At 42.7% G+C, this 18,072-nt stretch overlaps 1 protein-coding gene across 1 annotated transcript in view; it reads right to left on the bottom strand.

Annotated features, from left to right (window-relative positions):
• The window catches only part of RAB26 (RAB26, member RAS oncogene family), a 59,853-nt gene continuing 41,781 nt past the window's right edge, over window positions 1–18,072 (bottom strand). Inside the window, exons 3-9 of the mRNA XM_053470410.1 lie at window positions 14,878–14,919; window positions 14,191–14,257; window positions 13,858–13,910; window positions 1,733–1,798; window positions 1,379–1,435; window positions 591–667; window positions 1–379 (exon numbers count right to left, since the gene is read on the bottom strand). Coding sequence (XP_053326385.1) covers window positions 277–379; window positions 591–667; window positions 1,379–1,435; window positions 1,733–1,798; window positions 13,858–13,910; window positions 14,191–14,257; window positions 14,878–14,919 — 465 coding nt within the window. The 3' untranslated portion in view covers window positions 1–276. The remainder of the gene's footprint in view (window positions 380–590; window positions 668–1,378; window positions 1,436–1,732; window positions 1,799–13,857; window positions 13,911–14,190; window positions 14,258–14,877; window positions 14,920–18,072) is intronic.

The following is an 18,072-nucleotide window of genomic DNA, read 5'->3' on the forward strand; positions in this document are numbered from 1 at the left end:
ATTTAAACACCACGGCAACGAGATATATCAACAGCTGTGCGTTTTCGGACCTATGGTCCAAGCCGGATTTACATGTCCTTTTGCTCAACACGTCGGATTTCTACCCTCACAGACTTACAAACACAGACATGCACAGACAAGAGATGATCTCCACTGGGATAGAGGCTGTGCGCGGTGGGCCGTTTCAGAGGCAGACCACCGCGGCAGATGCTGAATGTACTCGTCAGTCTTTGTACAGAATTCCAGGTCCCTGCTTCTCCATCGGAGTCAGAGAAATCAGGATTTGCAGCACCCTGACCCTTTTACTTCTTTTTTTACGTAGTCATGGAGTTTGAATTTGGGTTCGTTGGGTAGCCTCATAGACCGGTGCTTCAGTTCCCTTGTGGGAGAAGATGATAAAAAAAAAAAGAGGTCACTTTATTAAGGTTTGACTCTTTACAGCAGGAATGGGCCGACTAGACGGGGCTGAATCGGTTTTTAAAATAATAAACCCCTTTCCCCGCACTTTACATTTGGATTCGTGACGCTCTTCACACTACGCAAAAGCACCACAAATCCCACCACACAAAGCCACCAAATAATGAACTTACTTTGCGATAGCTGTGAAAGCCAACTCCACGTTCAGCCCGTTCTTGGCACTGGTTTCCATAAATGGCACACCGTATTCCTGCAAAAACACAACGTACTTTGGTGGTCCGCATTTTCAGCGCTGTACCATAGCCCCCTGCGTTCATCTAGAACGAGTGCTGTAAATGCTCTAACCCCCCCATATTCTGTTGGAGCAACAAGTCAACTTCTTTCCTGAGGAACGTGTCGGCCTCCGTCTGTGGCACAGGATTAAGATTACGTCCTATGGGACCTCAGAAGTCCTAAGGAGTCTCTTTACCGGGGGGGAGTTAAATGGCCTGGTGACACCCCAAGGTGACTTTAAATTTAAAGGGATAACTCAGCCCTTCACTCAGGGAAGTCGCTTGGAAGTCCGGTGAGTTCCATGAGAAGGATGTTGTTGAAGAACCTGGGTAACGTGGGACAACTCAGGTAACTCACAAGTTTCCCTGCTTCTCTATTAGTATGCAGGTCCTCAAGAGCGAGAACAGGGGTCCTGTATCTTTAAAGAAAAAATGATTGTTGCAGCTTTTGGAGATAACTATATTTAAAAGTATTAACCTTATGGATGCTGCAGAAGGTGGCAGCCTGTGGCAGGACCAGTGATATCAATGGGGAGGAATAACCATATAGATCCCAAGAGCAGGGGATTACGATGGCTGCTGCCATGTGGGGTTTTAATATGTGTTTACTCTTCTGCCCGCTAGCCGAAGCTATGAAAATAAACAGTAAACTATTTGGGAAAGCGACGGATCCATTTAAATATACCTACTTTAGCCAACCTCTCCCCATCTTCCATCTTCACCACTCGCTCGTGAGTAGAGTCCACCTGCAGCGAAACACGCAGATAAAACTCACGTAAACGCAATGCGGAACGGACGAACTCTTAACTCTTTAAGTGTAAGAAGCCGAAACACGTCTTATATTTTAGAAAAAAAAAAAACAATCCTCTAGTCGTCCAAAAAAGGATTTGGGTTTATCTTCTCTTTCCCCTTTCGTTACCTGCTTTCTCTAAAATGCAATTTCTTGCACCAATAAAAAGCATTTCTATGAAGATGTTGCTGACTTTTGAAGCTCGCTGTAGAAGAAAGGACTTTTCCATGTAGAATATAAGCACGGAACTCACCTTGTTTCCTAGAAGCATGATAACCACGTCTTTCTGCGCATATTCGTGAATCTCTGTTAACCAGGCCTACAGACGCAGGAGACAGAAGGTTTAGAAATAGCAGATCTGTATTTTTATTCTTTCTTCTAAAGGGTTAATAAAAAAATTTAAACGGCACTGAAGCATTTTCAGTTTCTATGGCAACAGCCTATTCATTAATGCTTTTTTTGTCACTTGACAAACATTCCTTTAAAAGATTCTAAATGATGCAAAGTTTGACATGAATAAAGAATGACTCTAGAAACATATAAACGTAGAATTTGATGACAGATCAGACCCATTCGGCCATTGCCTGCCTGCATGCCCGTCCCATTTAGTCAGGAAAATGTTAAATTCAGTGGAGAAACTGGAACCGCATCTTTAACTAGGAATGCATGTATGATAAGCTGAAATGCCAGCCTTCCGCCAATCAGTCCGACAGCGCTCTGCCGGGGTGCTAAACATTAGCATTAGCAGGCAGCGAGAAGTAACAATTCACACCAGGATCTTAAAGCGTGAAGATTTCCTTGACTCACAAAACCTTCCAGTAACACAACTTTCAACTTTGTCACCGACAGCTTAAGTGCCGGAGTAATCCATCACACTCCTTCACAGAAACGTCTACCATGATTCTAACCGCAGGACATTGTTGGGATATCGCGCCTGACGGCCGGCAGCTTCTTAGCTTGCCTGCAGTATCCCAATTTGGCCACTTGATGGCAGCGGAGATGCAGCGACTTCCTAGAGTTACAGATCTTCCATGTTTAGGAAGAGCTATATATATAGTGTCTGATAATAGCTATGTTACCTATATACTAATGTCCTCGTATTATTTACCAGGCTCCTTTGTCTATGCTGTGGACCAATATATTTAAGAATGATAAGGAGAGGTAGAGTGTATTGGCTACTGACACAATGTAATGCAATATTCCAATAACCCTGCTAGGTTCTAGAATGGCATATGGCGTCAGGATCATTATTGGTTTATGTTTCACCAAATACAAAAGACGCATCATATTCTTGCCCTGTGGTTCTAGAACAGAAACTCTTCTTTGGAACTGAAGGCTCCTGCTTTGTTAAACTGGTCCACGTTTGGTTCTACATGTTTCAGCGCTGGTTGTCTCTTGCGGTTTAAGTTGGAAGCAAGGTTCCCTTCTCTCGGGCAAGGATACATGTTTAGGTCCCTAAATCATTCTTTGGATATTTCTTCACAACTTAAGAGGTGGTCTCCAGAACTAGAGTGAACATCAATGATCTACAAAGTGATATTCAGTAGGGTTTTCTTTCCGAGGAATGGACTCATTCGTGACCTAATCCGACATTTGAACATTTTCATGTGATTTGCTGCACTGATGTCATCAAAACATCACAACTAACGTAAAGAGATTAGTATGCAATCCATAAAGCGCAAAGTGGATGAGCCGGATGACTGTGCTTCTTATAAGGCCACCAGGGGGCGCTAAACATAAAGATACTCAAGGGGAGGGTGGAAAAATACAGCTGGGGGGGGTCAGAGTGAAAAATAGTATTTTATGACACCCCCCAAAACATATACAGCACACAGGGCTTGGAAAATTTTTATAACAACATATTACATTATATGAGCTGCCCAACTCAACGCGTTTCACACAAAATAAATTGGCTAAATTAAACCCTTTTATCAAGTATTGATCTTAAAAAAACACATCATAACTCATGGACCTCGTTAGTAGTTATTTGTACCCCTTATACTAGTCTAATTGTGCGTTGTACGTGCTTTACTACTCCCTACTTAAATTTCCCAGAATTGCTTAATATATTTCCTTTTTACAAAAATAATAAAAAAGAAAATAATTATATTAATAATCGTCGTTCATGGGTATATTACAAGCCAGCCCCCTCCCCCGGCACCACACTAAATAAAACATGACGTTCACATAACGTCCCATCGATAAACAACAAAGATACAAAAAATTATTACTGATTATTGTGTTAAATGTTGTTTTGTTTCAGGAATTCTACAAAAAAAAACTTTTTTATAGAACTGTATTTTTCTGCGCAGCACAATTTTAATTATTTCATTCCAATAAAACCTATTTTCTACCCGTGACAGCGGTAAATTTAAATATATGGCAGCAATGAAAACATGCAAGCCGCTGCGGTTACGTTCATTACCACAGCAACAAAAAAAAAACAACATTATGAATTTCGGTAATAAAATCACATATAGATAGATAAATGTTCAACCTCTTCTATCAAATAAAACCACCTAATTATCACAGCTCATTTAAAAAGAGAAAAACAAGCCGGGAAATAAATTCTAGTTTGCATTATAATTATAAAGTCCTGTAATGCGTCCAGCGAACACGCCGGGGTCATCTATTAGACCCACTGTGACGGATTAAAAAATTCACTTCAACACAAATCTCGTTTATCTTTCAATAATATATATAAATATGATATATTTGTATATAAATTCATAGATAAGTAAAAAAAAAAAATCCTTAAAAGAATCACAAAAAGGGAAAAATGTATTTGCAGATTCCACATATTTAATAACCAACTGCTAAATGCAAAGTAGCAGAGGAAATTGCGTAAAGGGTTAACTGTCAGAGCATAATTAAAGGGGAGCGCCCACCAAATTTAGTTTTAATCACTAGTATCAGATTAAAAATACGTTTTTCAAAAGTGTTTTTTTAATAGTTTTCACCCCATAATATAATGTGTTCAGGCAGCCGCATCTTAGACATTTGTATTTTCGTATTTGGAGTTCTTGCTGGTATCTGAGCCACAATCTACTAGACAACCCCCCCCTCCGACTCCTTCTCATCCAACTGGACTATCTGACTAATGAACGTCTATGGAGGAACGGACTTCATTAGCATCGCCATAAAGCATCAGCTCAGTGTGGTGTTTGAGCCGGGAAAGTCACCCAAAATATCACATGACTGACAGCAACGGCGGCTCCAGATCTGCAGATAAAGGGAGTTTATTGGAACAAAATAGAAATGACATCTGTTGTCGGTTTCAATGTACCCAGAAGAGCTTGCAATCTGGTTCCTCATACGGTACTAGCCAAAAGGCTAGTTAATGTTTACAGGATGCCTTTTTAAGCCCAAACATGCCCAATGAAAGATAATCGGTTAATAATAGGTTTCAAATCACACTAGTGCACCGTAAGCCCCTCTGTATTCATTTGGTTTTGAGGCTTCACCAAAAGATTTTTGCCCCACACCCCGTTGGCGATGGGTACGCCCTCGGCAGCGAGACCTCCTCGGGGAAGAAGCTGCGAGTCTGCTAATTACACAGCGCGGTGAGAACAGCATCTCACCTCTTAATTAAAATGATGCGCTAATTACAGTGTGAAGTCAGACGAAGGCCGCTGCATGCGCAGACCACACAGCGAAGCAACAACCCAAAGAAAACCAGAACGGGAGGATGCGACGGGGCGAGGGAGGCTGGGTATGAGGGTATCACAGGGTTCTACAGCCCTAAAAGCCCCGATAATGTGTATAGAAACAGCAGGAAACGGCTTTATAAATTAAACGGTGGAAATAAAACCCATTATTATTCTTCTAAATGCCCCCCACAGTTACACAAATACCCCGCAATAGGGTACAAAGTGACATAAAAAGTCTGAGTAAAGCCCCACCCCAGCCACGCCTCTAACCACACCCCCTACAGAAAATGTGCCCTAAAAGATGGCGGGTGAAGTTTAGGACGGCAAGGTTGACAGATATAACACATATATATATAATATGCCCAGAGAAGGGTGCCGAGGTACCTACAGACACGCAAGTGAATATATACACATATAGAGTGATTCTGGTGCAAAGTTCTTAGTGTGGAGCAATTACCATGGAAACCAATCGAACGATCCTGCTAATTGGTCAGTATGTATCACTCTGTTAAAAGTCAGCTCTCATTCCAAAAAAAGAGGCTTTTATAACTAGAAGGCTTTCTGAGATCTCTCTGCAACTCTCCGCACTTTAATTTCAAGTTAATAAAAGTGAAATAATTTATTAACCACGAGAGCCGAGCCGGCAGCCGTACTGCCACGTGATCAGCAGCTCCAAACCCCAGCACCTCCAAACTGCCCTTGGTGTTATTTTTTATTGGTGACTCCTCAAACTCTAATGACATTTCCCCCCTTCTCATCAGACACCCGTCCCTCCACCCCGTCAGACACCCGTCCCTCCACCCCGTCAGACACATCTGCCGGCAGGGACCCTGCACGTGACAGTCTCTCATATAAATGATTAATCGCGCTCGGTTGGTTCCTCCTATTGATCGCCAGACATTGCAAATGTCACGTCTATTTAGCTTCGACATTAACCCTTCCTGTTCTAGTGATATATGTGTATATATATATATACTCACTTGGACCTTGATGCTAATAATGTGAAGCACTGGCAGAAGAGAGCACCGGCTGCTAATCTATGAACTTGCATCAAAATAAATACTTTAATAAAAATACTTTCATTTTAGGTGGCCATATTTTCTTTTTAAACAAGGTCAAATATGGCTCACATATACTGCGGGCCGCATTAAAATCATTGCATTTTTTTTCTTATACATGTCCCTGGTTTAAAGAGCCATCTGGTTGCTGTCACTTTCGGTAGGTGATAAGGATCATGTCCTCTCGTGCCCCCAGCTCGTAATCGCTCTTTACCCATCACTCTCTAGGTCTTCCCATAAGTGCCCCGAGGCATCGGAGTGTATTTTCATGTAGATTCGATCACTTGTAGCTATTCCTCCCCGGGAAGTAATCTCTGCGTTAAGAACATTTCGCAGGGTGTGTGTTTCACGCAGTGTGTATGTGTGTGTGTATGTGTGTGTGTATGTGTGTGTGTGTTTGCGTGACCCCCGTCCGTTACGGGTCTGACGTCGCCATCTTCCTCCGAAATCTAATCAGGATTTCACACAGTGGGTCAGAATGCAACAATATAACAATGTGCGTCCTCGGGGAGGCATGTAATGGTACACATCAACACGTATGCACACAGCATAGCAAGCGAACCATAACTTCACAGGAATACGCGCAGGAACGCCGAAGGGGGGCTTCTATGAACCAGGAGAGCAGACCCTGCCAGCTGGGGCAGACTCGTGTCTCGCATACTATATTTTATAAAGCACACAAAGTATGTGGAGTTTCTAACGATAAATTAAATGACATTAAATCCGAGTCAGATCAACCTTAAATGAACAGGATTCATATTATTTGAGGGAATGCGGTGGGACTCTTATAGTCAGTAGGGCGCGTTCTGCTGGATGGTCGGACGGGACCCCCGCTGATGGTGAGGATGTGCATTTAGGTCAGGATCTCATGGAGACAAGGCTTCTAACATGGGAGAAATAGAAATTATTCCAAACTCCACCGGGTTTCCAGTGGGATAGACACATAGCTCATAAATCTAAGACGGGACCAATGACTGAATAAGGTTTGAGGTTTCTACGGCATCGAAGAACGGGCGACGGGGGCCGAATGGGTCTGATCTGCTGGCAAATTCTGTTTCTGTTACCCACATTCTCCATGTATCTGAAGGAAGCTTTACTCATTCCCTGATTACCGAGGGTTCCACCAACCGACCTCCATGCTCGGGGCTCTGTCATAAAAACTCTGCATAAGTCGGGTTCCGTGACTGTTTTTATTAAAAATCTTGATAAAGTGCAATGCTTACTCTTCACACCAAACTTTTTATATTTAGCAAAGTGGGAAGATATTCATTAAAATTCTTGTTACAGGATATTTTTTGTTGGATTGAAAAGGAAGTTCCTCCGAATAACAGCTGAATGTCTGCAGGAGGAAAATCTCTCCAAGTTTCTACTAGAAAGGAAGAAGAGAATGAAGCAGCCGGTAAAAGTTATACTTAGATTTTGCCTCCAGGGGTTTCTACTTTCAAGGCGACGCAGGAAATTGGTAACAGAGTCCCCAGGCAATCTAGGGGGGGGGCAACCTGCGTTCCAATTAGTGCCAAAGAAACATTTTAAACCCTTAAATAGAGGAGCCAGGATTCCTGGTCATATATTGTCACATAAACTCTCGTCGTCAGGCCCTGACTTGCCATTCTGGCAGAATAGGTTAATGCCAGTGTCTGATAGCAGCGATGTATTTAACCTGGTGCTGGTTTGGAGGAAACCTACAGAAATGGTGAATGGTTTTCCGGATAAAAATGTATCAGGATAGACTGAGGGTTCTCCACATTGGGTACGGATTGGGAAGAGAAGAGAGGAGACGGAAAAGAAACATTTAAATACACAAAGGGATCCAACAAAGTACAGGAGGGAAGTTTATTTCAAAGGAGGAGAAACGTGAGAACACAAGGCCATCGTCTAAAACTAGATGGAAGGAAACTTTACTGAGTGGGTGGTAGATAAATGGAACAGCTTCTTAACAGAAGTGGTAAAGGTTAATGCAGTGCAGGAATTTAAACATGCATGGCATAGGCTCCTAAATCTAAGACAAGAGCAACAAATGGTTTTAGTATTTACAACGGGCAGCAAAGGCGAGCCACTTTTGAGATTAAAAGTAGTAATTTACATTTATTTATTATTTCAAAAGGTCTCTTTTTCTGTAATAAGACTTTACAATAATACTAGAAACCTAATTTATTTAAAAAAACAAAAGTAAGCTATAATGAGCCTTATAAGTGCTTTTTACATCCTAAGACATGGGACACACACTGGTTGCTCTATGACATCACCAACCTCAGAACACTCACTGGTAGGCAGTTCAGCATGTTTACATCTAGGTCATGGGACATCGAATGGTCGCTCTATGACATAACAAACCTAAGAACACTCACTGCAGGAACAAGAGAGTAATGTTCACACATTTGACTTGAGGTTTGGAGGTGACAGTGTGTTTGCGGATTGATTCAGACGAGTGCAGCCATGCCGATTCGGGCATACTGCAGTATCTGCATAGACTCGATTGAGAATGCTTCCAGTGTCGCAGCGATCTCATGTGGTCACATTTTCCATCTGGACTGCATACTGGACTGGTTAGTCTCTGCTCCGAGACTAACGTGCCCACAGTGTAGAACTGATGTGGGCTGCGGTGTCGTAAAATTGTTCTTTGATTTTGGAGAACATGATGGGCACACGCTTGATGCCGAATGGCTTAAGAGGGAAGAAGATAGATTGAATGCTCTTCTTCCCTTAAAAGAGGAGCAGGAGAGACAATGGGAGAACATGGCGTGTTCTGAGCAGCACCTGTTGGATTTGGCCAACGCCGAGATAGAGGATTTGGAGAAGCGCATAAGGGACATGGAAGCCTTATATTCAACGCAAGAAGAACAACTAAAGCTTCTAAATAAACACCAGTTGGAAAGAAAGGCTTCCATGGAGGAAACTGCGACTCTAAAAGAGAAGTTAAAATCTATGGAGAAAGTGGAAAAGGTGCTGCAGTCTCAGAGACCAGACGTGGAGGCAGTGATGAGACAAATAGGATCATCGCCAGAAGCTTTGGCACAATTGGCCGAATACTGTGTGTCTGCAACAAAAGAATATCATCGTTTGAAGGAGGCACACAAAGAATCGGCAGTGCTGAACGACTACCTGAAAAGGGAATTGGACGCTTCTAACAACAGAGCGCAGACGGCCGAGGCTGAATTTCAGAGACTACAACAGGAGCTCAATGCCACCTTGATGGAGTTTAACACCATTCATAACGAGCTACGAGCCACCCAGCTGGAGGACCAGAATGCACACCATGAAATGATGGACCTTAAAGAGAAAAACCATCTCCAGCAGGAAACGAGTCACTCAGCACTAGCAGCCAATGAAGCCATCTGTCGTCGGCTATTTAACATCCCGGCTCCCATCGGTCTCCAACGACCAAAGCTTCGCCTCCCTGGCGAAGTCTTGAAAAACTCTTTTGATTTCCCTACAGCGTCCAAGGATACCATCCGTCCTCCAGTATTTCAGAGGGCTGCTCGCATTGGACGCGAGCTTCCAAAGGTCCGTGCCACTCGTCGCAGGGCACAATATGGACCTTGATTTCACCTTCCCATGAAACATCTGAACTTCTGGGTTCTGGGTGGTGAGAAGCTTTATAGTTAATTATAGTTAAGTTAAGTAAATAAATATCTTTAAATCCGTTCTGTGAGTTGTTCCTTTTATATTTTTCTCACGCAAGGAAAATTAAAACTGGTGTAGACATGCTCCCAATAAAATCTGTTTGCAGACGATAAAAATGTCTGCAAGATGGCAGGTATTCCTGGTAGAATAAACCAAATGGCTAACGTTCTATGAAAAAAGGATTCTATTCACGTTCTCCTTGCCCCTCGGAGGCTGATCGGCAGCACTGAACAATGTCTTTTAAATAATTTTTGGTTCCTCTTAATGAAAATGCTCTGCTACTCAATACAATCTATGTTTGTAATCAAGACGCTTTATATTCGGATAATACAATCACACGCAGCGACCATAATGAGTGACTCTGAGGGTACACGTCCTCCTCCTCCTCCTCATTCATTCTGTCTATATTGTGTAATACCGCTCTCTCTCTATTCTGCCATTATCTCTGGAGTAATTATATATCACAAAACGCTCCTAAATGTATTATTCCTATAGGCTATTGTCTATATCCAAGTGAGCTAGGGGGAAGCACGCGGGATCTGCACCCTGTATTAAGCCGGAACACCGCGGACCTCCCGGTTACAATATGTTTTACAAGAAAAGGCTTCCAGTATGGAATCTGAAGAAGAAGAGATGTTTGGTCCACATGTTCTGCGCGCTCGGACTGATATTATTTTTGATGAAGTCTGTCATCTTATATTGCACACAGATCAGTACCCGTCTAGAGACAGCACACACCGTCAGACAATATGAAAGGCAATCTAATGAGATTACACATGCTTCATTTTCTTGAATTTCCCATGATTCAGAGGGATGGACGATACACGGTATTCTCGGAATATAAACTCAAAGACAAAAATATACAAGTACAGCAAGTACTGGTATACAGTAATAACCCACAGTGCTGAATACAGTAATAATCCCCAGTGCTATATAGAGTAATTACCCCCCCAGTACTCTATACAGTAATAATCCCCAGTGCTATATACAGTAATAATAACCCCCAGCGCTGTATACAGTAATAACCCCCCAGCACTGTATACAGTAATAACCCCGAGTGCTGTATACAGTAATACTCCCCAGTGCTGTATACAGTAATATAACCCCCCAGCGCTGTATACAGTAATATAACCCCCAGCGCTGTATACAGTAATATAACCCCCAGCGCTGTATACAGTAATATAACCCCCAGCGCTGTATACAGCAATAAAACCCCCCAGCACTGTATACAGTAATAACCCCCCAGCGCTGTATACAGTAATATAACCCCCAGCACTGTATACAGTAATATCACCCCCCGGCGCTGTATACAGTAATAACCCCCAGCGCTGTATACAGTAATGTCAGTTTGCAACCACACTTTATATGCATGGAGCCGCCATTGCTGTCAGTCATGTTATATTTTGGGAGAATTTCCCGGCTCAAACACCGCACTGACCTGATGCTTTATGGCAATGCTAATTAAGTCTGTACCTCCATAGACATTCATCAGTCAAAGAGTCCAACTGGGCTCATATAACAGAGCTAGATACAAAAGGCTAACATGCAGCTGTCTGAAAGCATTATTTTATGCAAAAATTACAACTGTTTTGAAAAAGAAAACAGCTCAGAATTCTTGAAAATATATATTTAATCTGATGCTAGTAGTTAATAATGATTTGGTAGACGTTCCCCTTCAACGAGATGCAGAATTTTAAGCAGAGTTTGTAAAAGGAAAGAGTATTTACCTCCCTGCTGGACGGGTTGAGATTTACAAATATTGCTGAAAATGTCACTTTTTATTCTGCCCATTAAAACATTAAATGTTTCTTTCTCAACAGTGAGTTTCAGCATGAAGTTTCAGGAAAGTCAAACCCCAAAACATGGCCCTTGCTTTTCCACGTTTTTCATAAAACTCCTCGGTGTCTTTTATTTCCTTCTCCTGGTTACTTAACGTGAAAGAGGTTTCCTCCTGGGTTCAAAGAAGACTAAATATTTTGCGTCATTGCCCGGTGGGAATATGGTGTCCATACCTTGGATACCTCCGTGACCCACCGTGTGTCCTAGACTTTTGACTGCAGTCTCGTGGAAACGGTCCGGGTTTAGCCACATCCTCTTCCCTCCTACTCCCCGCCTATTGAAGGCTGTCGGGGGTAGCCCTGCCCTAATGCATGGCTAGACACACCTATATATGCCGCTGGTCACACCCCCATGAAGCCACTCCATGAGAAGAAGGAGAGCTCCAGGTGGCCCACCTTGGGAAGTTCTTCTCAGGTTCCTGGGGTCAAACACTTAGTCACATTTCATGTGCTTTTGTGGTAGCTCATCCTTTATGATTATTCCTTATCGTCTTCTTCTCCATGCATATGTGTCTTCCTATTGACCGGAATTTTTTGTGAACAGCACAAAGACAACCAGCAGTTGACCGCAACCTTCAACCTCCAAGCCGATCATGATTGTATCCCCTACCATTCTAAACCATCCCACAAAACCTTTTAATTACCCTTCCCGGCAGGCAGCCATGTGGGTTGTCCATTTGATGAGATAATCTTAGTCTCTGGAAGGGAATGAGTTTCTTAGACAAGCATTTAAATGTGTCAGCTTTCATCAGGCAGATCCAAACACCATCGCGCTTAAAAGAAAGTAATTGCTATATGTCACAATTGCTCGGACGCATTAGAAGACACTCTGGAACGTTTCAGCAGGCGCTCGGCGCTGGCGGTCTGTTCTGCCGCAGACCACTTTGGTAAATTGTGAGAAAATTAGCGCTTACATATTTCAAAACCCAGCAGATGCCAAACATTTTCATTATGTTAGACTTTATACGCTAAAATTACAGACACTGGATTGTAAGAAACAGCCTTTTATACTGATTCCAACACAAAAATGATATTAACAGTGTGGGACCTAAACTGTTTCAATATTGGGGCCAATGTTGCATAGTTGGGCCTGTGGCTGAATGAACAACTAATGCCTCTGGACCAACACGAAAGAGGTAATAAGTAACATCATATAGTGTTCTAACAGCTAATACAGTGAGGGTATTTACACATCCATGGGATCTAAATCTAAGACGAGACAAAGGACTGTTTAAGGTTTGGGTTTTTACACTTGGAGAAACAGGCAGGCGAGATGGGGCCAAATGGGTCTGATCTGCCGGCAAATTACATATTGTCAACTTTTAACATTGTGTCTATAGAAATGACAGGTATTATTATTCATTATTCATAGATTTTTAGCGCACCATCATATGATGCAGCTCTGTAGATGTTCACGTGTTACAATCGAAGAAGAATTTTTGATACAATGTACAATCCGGAATAAGGAGGTAGTCTAGTAAAGTCTTTGTCAACTTTAGCAACTGTGGAATGGACCGTCTCCAACGCAAGCTATTCTAGTCTATACGACGCAATACAGAAATGCAACTTATGTATCAACGTATCTCAACTGCGCTCTCAGACCGGACCGGATTGGCGAAGACAAGGTGGCCCTGGCACTTTAAGGCCAGCAATCGCCCGATGACGTAAGTGCTGCCAACATCTGCATCTGAGAGGCCGCAGGCTATGTTTTATGCTCCTTTAGCTTGTGACCGGGTATAGCCAGCTGCTGCCCACCTGCTGTACCTCCCCACCGAATTTTCTTTAGAATTAAAACAGATAATACTTTTACTGATACAAAGAGACAATTAGGAGTTTCGAAGCAGAAGAAAATTAATTATTAAAGAGCCTCCAGAAGCCAATCATCATTTTTTTTATTATTCCTTGTCATTTTTGTGGCTTTCCATTCTAAAACACCCCAGGCACCTGTCAACCACAGACCACGACAATTACCAAGTATAAATAAAGACAGTTTTTATCCTTCCTATTAAGCCATACATTTGCGTCATTATGATGTAGGAAGACCTGATCCAGAATGGCACCCATTCACTGCCAGCGTACGCTTAGCATTGAGGGTTGTCGCTCAGCAGAATTTGCGAATTCACACTTGTTTTACTAAACAAACTTTATCTGAAAACTTTATCATCAAAGAAACACATTTTATCTGTTTTCAGCACAGTAATCTCTTACCTGGATATTGTCAAATGATGTTTTATTTGTTATATCATACAGTAAGAGCAGGGCTGTAAAGACACAATCAGGGTGCATTACATGACAGTTCCTGGATTTAAAGGTTTTAATTAATACTGAGCAGTATTTTATTTTACTTTCCCGTAATAAAAAAAAGGTGAAATATCCCCATACCCTTTAGATGTATTGAAATATTGGCAGCTTTGATTCCCAGATTCCCAGCACACCACCAAGAACAGTCCATGGCTGCTGCAAACGGTGACCCGTCCCATAGTCTGACATTTTGTATCCTAACACTAACCCATTGTAATGCTTGTGGACCAGACAACTTACCATGAGCGTCCCGGTAGTAGGCGTGAGTCACGCTGCGGAATCGCTCCTGGCCGGCAGTGTCCCAAATCTGGGGGGAAAGGGTAGAGTTACGCCATCACGGCTGATGTCATGATGACAGCAGATTCACACTAATTATTCCCAATAATATTATTACCAAGTTGTTAGAGATTTCCAAATTATAATATTAATTGTAATTCTAAACTGTTGATGAACTGCAACTCCCATAACTTTCCGGCGGATACGGGCCAAACAAATATTGCTAGGAAAATCATGGCAGAAGCGGTTTACCCAGGCCCGGACTGGCCATCAGCTGAAGTGGGCAAATGCCTGGTGCAACAGTGGCTGATGGCACCTCCCAAGCACCTTTATTCCTGCTTCTGCAGATCAGATCCTTCAATGTCCCGCCACTGTCTGGATACACACAACCACCAGGTTCAAACATGTAAGAGTGTACCGTGAAGAAGCGTGTATCGAGCAGGTGGACGCACATTTCATCAGCCGCTGGCCTTAAAGCACCGGGCCCCAATTTTAATCCCTGTGTGATCCAGAGTTCAAGAACACTGGGTGAGCAGCCATGCAACCATCCCTTTAACTGCCCCTTTAATGGACCACTATGAGATCTAAAAAATGACAAACAGCAAGTTAAAAGTAGGGAAAGCTGGAACAAATATACAAATCCGTGCTTACCTGTAGCTTGACTTTAATGCCATCCACATTCAAAACTTTGTTCTGAAAGTCAAAACAGAGAAATAGCAGCATTAGTATCATTGATCCGTGGTGACCTTTAAATGCACAAGTAACAAAAACAAAACAATGAATTTCTGCTGACCTCTAGAAAAATGCTCTGGAAAAACCCTGCCATAATCTAATGGCAGAAAACACATAGCGTGTGAAGGGACTGTCTACGCAGTAAAAGATTTTTGCATTGGTTAATCTTCACTATAATGCTTTATCCAAACAGTGTCCCTATAATTATGATGCAGCTACGGAGGCTAATTTGAATTGTTTTTGTGAGTATGTGTCGGGGTATTTTTTTTCTAGACGTCCACAGGTCAAAGAGGACTCCAATTTGCAATTCATCTCACTAGGGATGTAACTCGTTAGACTCTTATTTGGATAGAGAGCTAATTAGGTGGTTTGTGTTTTTCCTTATATCATGTCAGGACGTTTCAGAGCATCTTCACAGAGGTATGAATCTAAATCTAGAAGGGGTTTAAATGTTATGCAAAAAAGTTTAACCTTACTGAGAGGGTGGTAGATAATTGGAACCGCCTCTCATCAGAAGTGGTAGAGGCTAATACAAAGAGGGAATTTAAACATGCATGGGATGGGCTTAATGCTCCAACTACTGATTAAGGTTTGAGTTTATCTAAAGCAAATTCATAAACTTATTTTCTCTTTCTCCAATTTTAAGATCAACCTCGAATGCATGAATGCATGAGCTTTCCCATATTATCCATCACATTTATCTGTTCACTACGCCAAAATTCTCACATTATTGAAGTCATTGAGACTTGTTATATCTCACCTGAGCCAAAATGTTTTGTTTTTTTAAGCACGACGTACGGTGTTTACACTACAAGCCTGTTAGATCATTATGCTAATTTCCAAGTAAGACTCTCTTTTCTCTAAGTGGTATTACTAATTTCCTAATTAGACTTAATGTGCCCCTTGCTAGATGTGACCTTAGCTCGCTAGTGTATCATTCCGAGGCACACAAGAAGAAGGAACACTGCGAAAGCCAGGGGAGTAAACAGAAACCACAGGGCCCTGGAGCCCTCATCGTCACAGGCAACATGTTCCACACTGCTAGCTTTTCCTGCAAACAGATGTGAGATCCACATTTGCCCCAAAACAGTTAATCAGTGCCATCTTAGCCCCCAAGCAGCCTGTCTTTGCCATCTTTGCTCCAAACAGCTTGTCTGTGCTACCTCTGTCCCCAAACAGCTTGTTAGTGCCCCAAAACAGACTGCCTGTACTATCTTTGCCATTCTTTGATTAAATACTATATTTTTGATGAGAGGTCTGAATGAGGCAGGGTTCATCGCAATTGCAGGAATGCTTAATTGATCTTTAAGAGAATGGAGACAAGGCAAGGGACCTTGTGTCTGTTAAGGGTAAAAAACCACTGTATTTTTAAAGGTTTTTAGCTGTGATATTAGCTGATGGGGGTCGGGAAGACGTAGAAAATGTGAATTGTTAGGAGGGAATCAATGAAAGCCGATCAATCTGCTAAATAATCAGTTTTGATGAATTCATCTCTTTGGACTTTTATGCAAAGTGACCGGTCCAAGCGTGCAACCAGAATATGCAGAGATCCTTCTGGAACTTGGTTGAGGAGGTTCCTTGTAGATGTTTCCATCAAGTTAACATTTAAAAATGGCCACCTCGTGCAACATCTGATTAGATGAGCCCGCTTTCATGCAGATATTGCTACAACTATGTGGCCCTTGAATCTAAATGGCTTCCTGTCCTACAGGGGAAAATGGCGCAACTTGGACCCCAATGTCCTACTACTGCTGTCCATTACCATGACTTCATCAGCCATTGCTGCCCTTGACACGGTCTGTTTACAGTGCTGAGGTAAATTCAAAATAGATGTTTAATGCGCTAATTAAGTTGTCTGCTTGAGAAAAACAAAATGTAGGCCGACGGGCACCCCACGGGATCACATTTTGCCCTTTGAAGAGTTTTCGGCAGTCCGGCGTTTGTGAAATTATAGCCCCAACATTGTTTTGAACGCATTGTGATGTCGAAGGTTTGGAAAGAAACGTCTGGGATCGGAGCCAGAATGAGCACCTCGTGAGCCAGCAGCACTTAGCAAATTGTTTGCCGTGAGCTCTTGGATTCGTTACAGATGCCCCCTGACGGGTGTTTTTTTGTTTTTTTTACGCTCGCGCTCGCTCCGTGAAGCGAGGTCTCTGCTATGAGTGAGATTTAGTTTCAGACAAAAACTCTCAGCCGGCCACGCACGACAGGGATTACGGCTAGCAGTGAGTAACTCCGCACCTATTGCAGGTAGAAGTGCATAATGTGTGATTCCAGGGCCTCATAACGAGCTGATGTTTAAACAAAATAAGATGGAAATGCACAGCCAGTTCCAGAATCTGAGGCCAAGAGCCAGGTGGCAATATGTCATTCTATTCTGAATCTCTGGGGTAGTGGATACATGGACTTGCCTTCCAGTTGGGGTCTTTTGGGGAGGCAGGCTGGCCAAAGTCTTCCTGGCAGCAGGCTGTCCTGTTTAAATATCTTATCTGGAAGCCCTACCTGTACATGGGAAATGTTGGAGACCACCTGATTTTTAGATTATCATTGAAAATAAAGATTGACCATGTCGCGAACGTCATTATTTACCGGGAACACAGGGGACACAGATCGCATATCCTTCTAGCACAGAGGGGGTTAAACGGAGAGGGATTATACTTGTATGTAATGACCGCAGCCCAGCGGGGACTCAATGCACAGACCCCCTAATCCCACTTTAATAAGCAGAGCGCGGCTATGAGTGTTAAGGTCACCGCGGCCTCGGCTGGTGATGGATGGGAGATTTAAAAGCCCGTGTTGGCTGGAGCGGCGCGGCTCTCCCTCTGCATTCTCCGGGCGAGGAAACCTTAAATCTTCTGGTTTTTACAGAAAAATAATAATAATAACTTCTTTCTAAAGCTAAAGCTGGATCGAGATGTCTGAACGCAATCATGAAATCATCAGTAATGCATTCTGTATTTTGGCGCTGCTTCTTTTTTGGGCCACGAACCCGTTGCTCCCTCACCCTGTAAGTGGCTTCCGAGATGACTTTGTTAACCATGTCAGTGCCAGCAAGGTAGAATGCGGATATATATTTGCCGTATTCGGCCCCCGTCTAGTCGCCCGTCTCTCCTG

The sequence above is a fragment of the Spea bombifrons genome, chromosome 7, assembly GCF_027358695.1.
Source record: "Spea bombifrons isolate aSpeBom1 chromosome 7, aSpeBom1.2.pri, whole genome shotgun sequence".
In the NCBI taxonomy this organism is placed as follows: Eukaryota; Metazoa; Chordata; class Amphibia; order Anura; family Pelobatidae; genus Spea; species Spea bombifrons.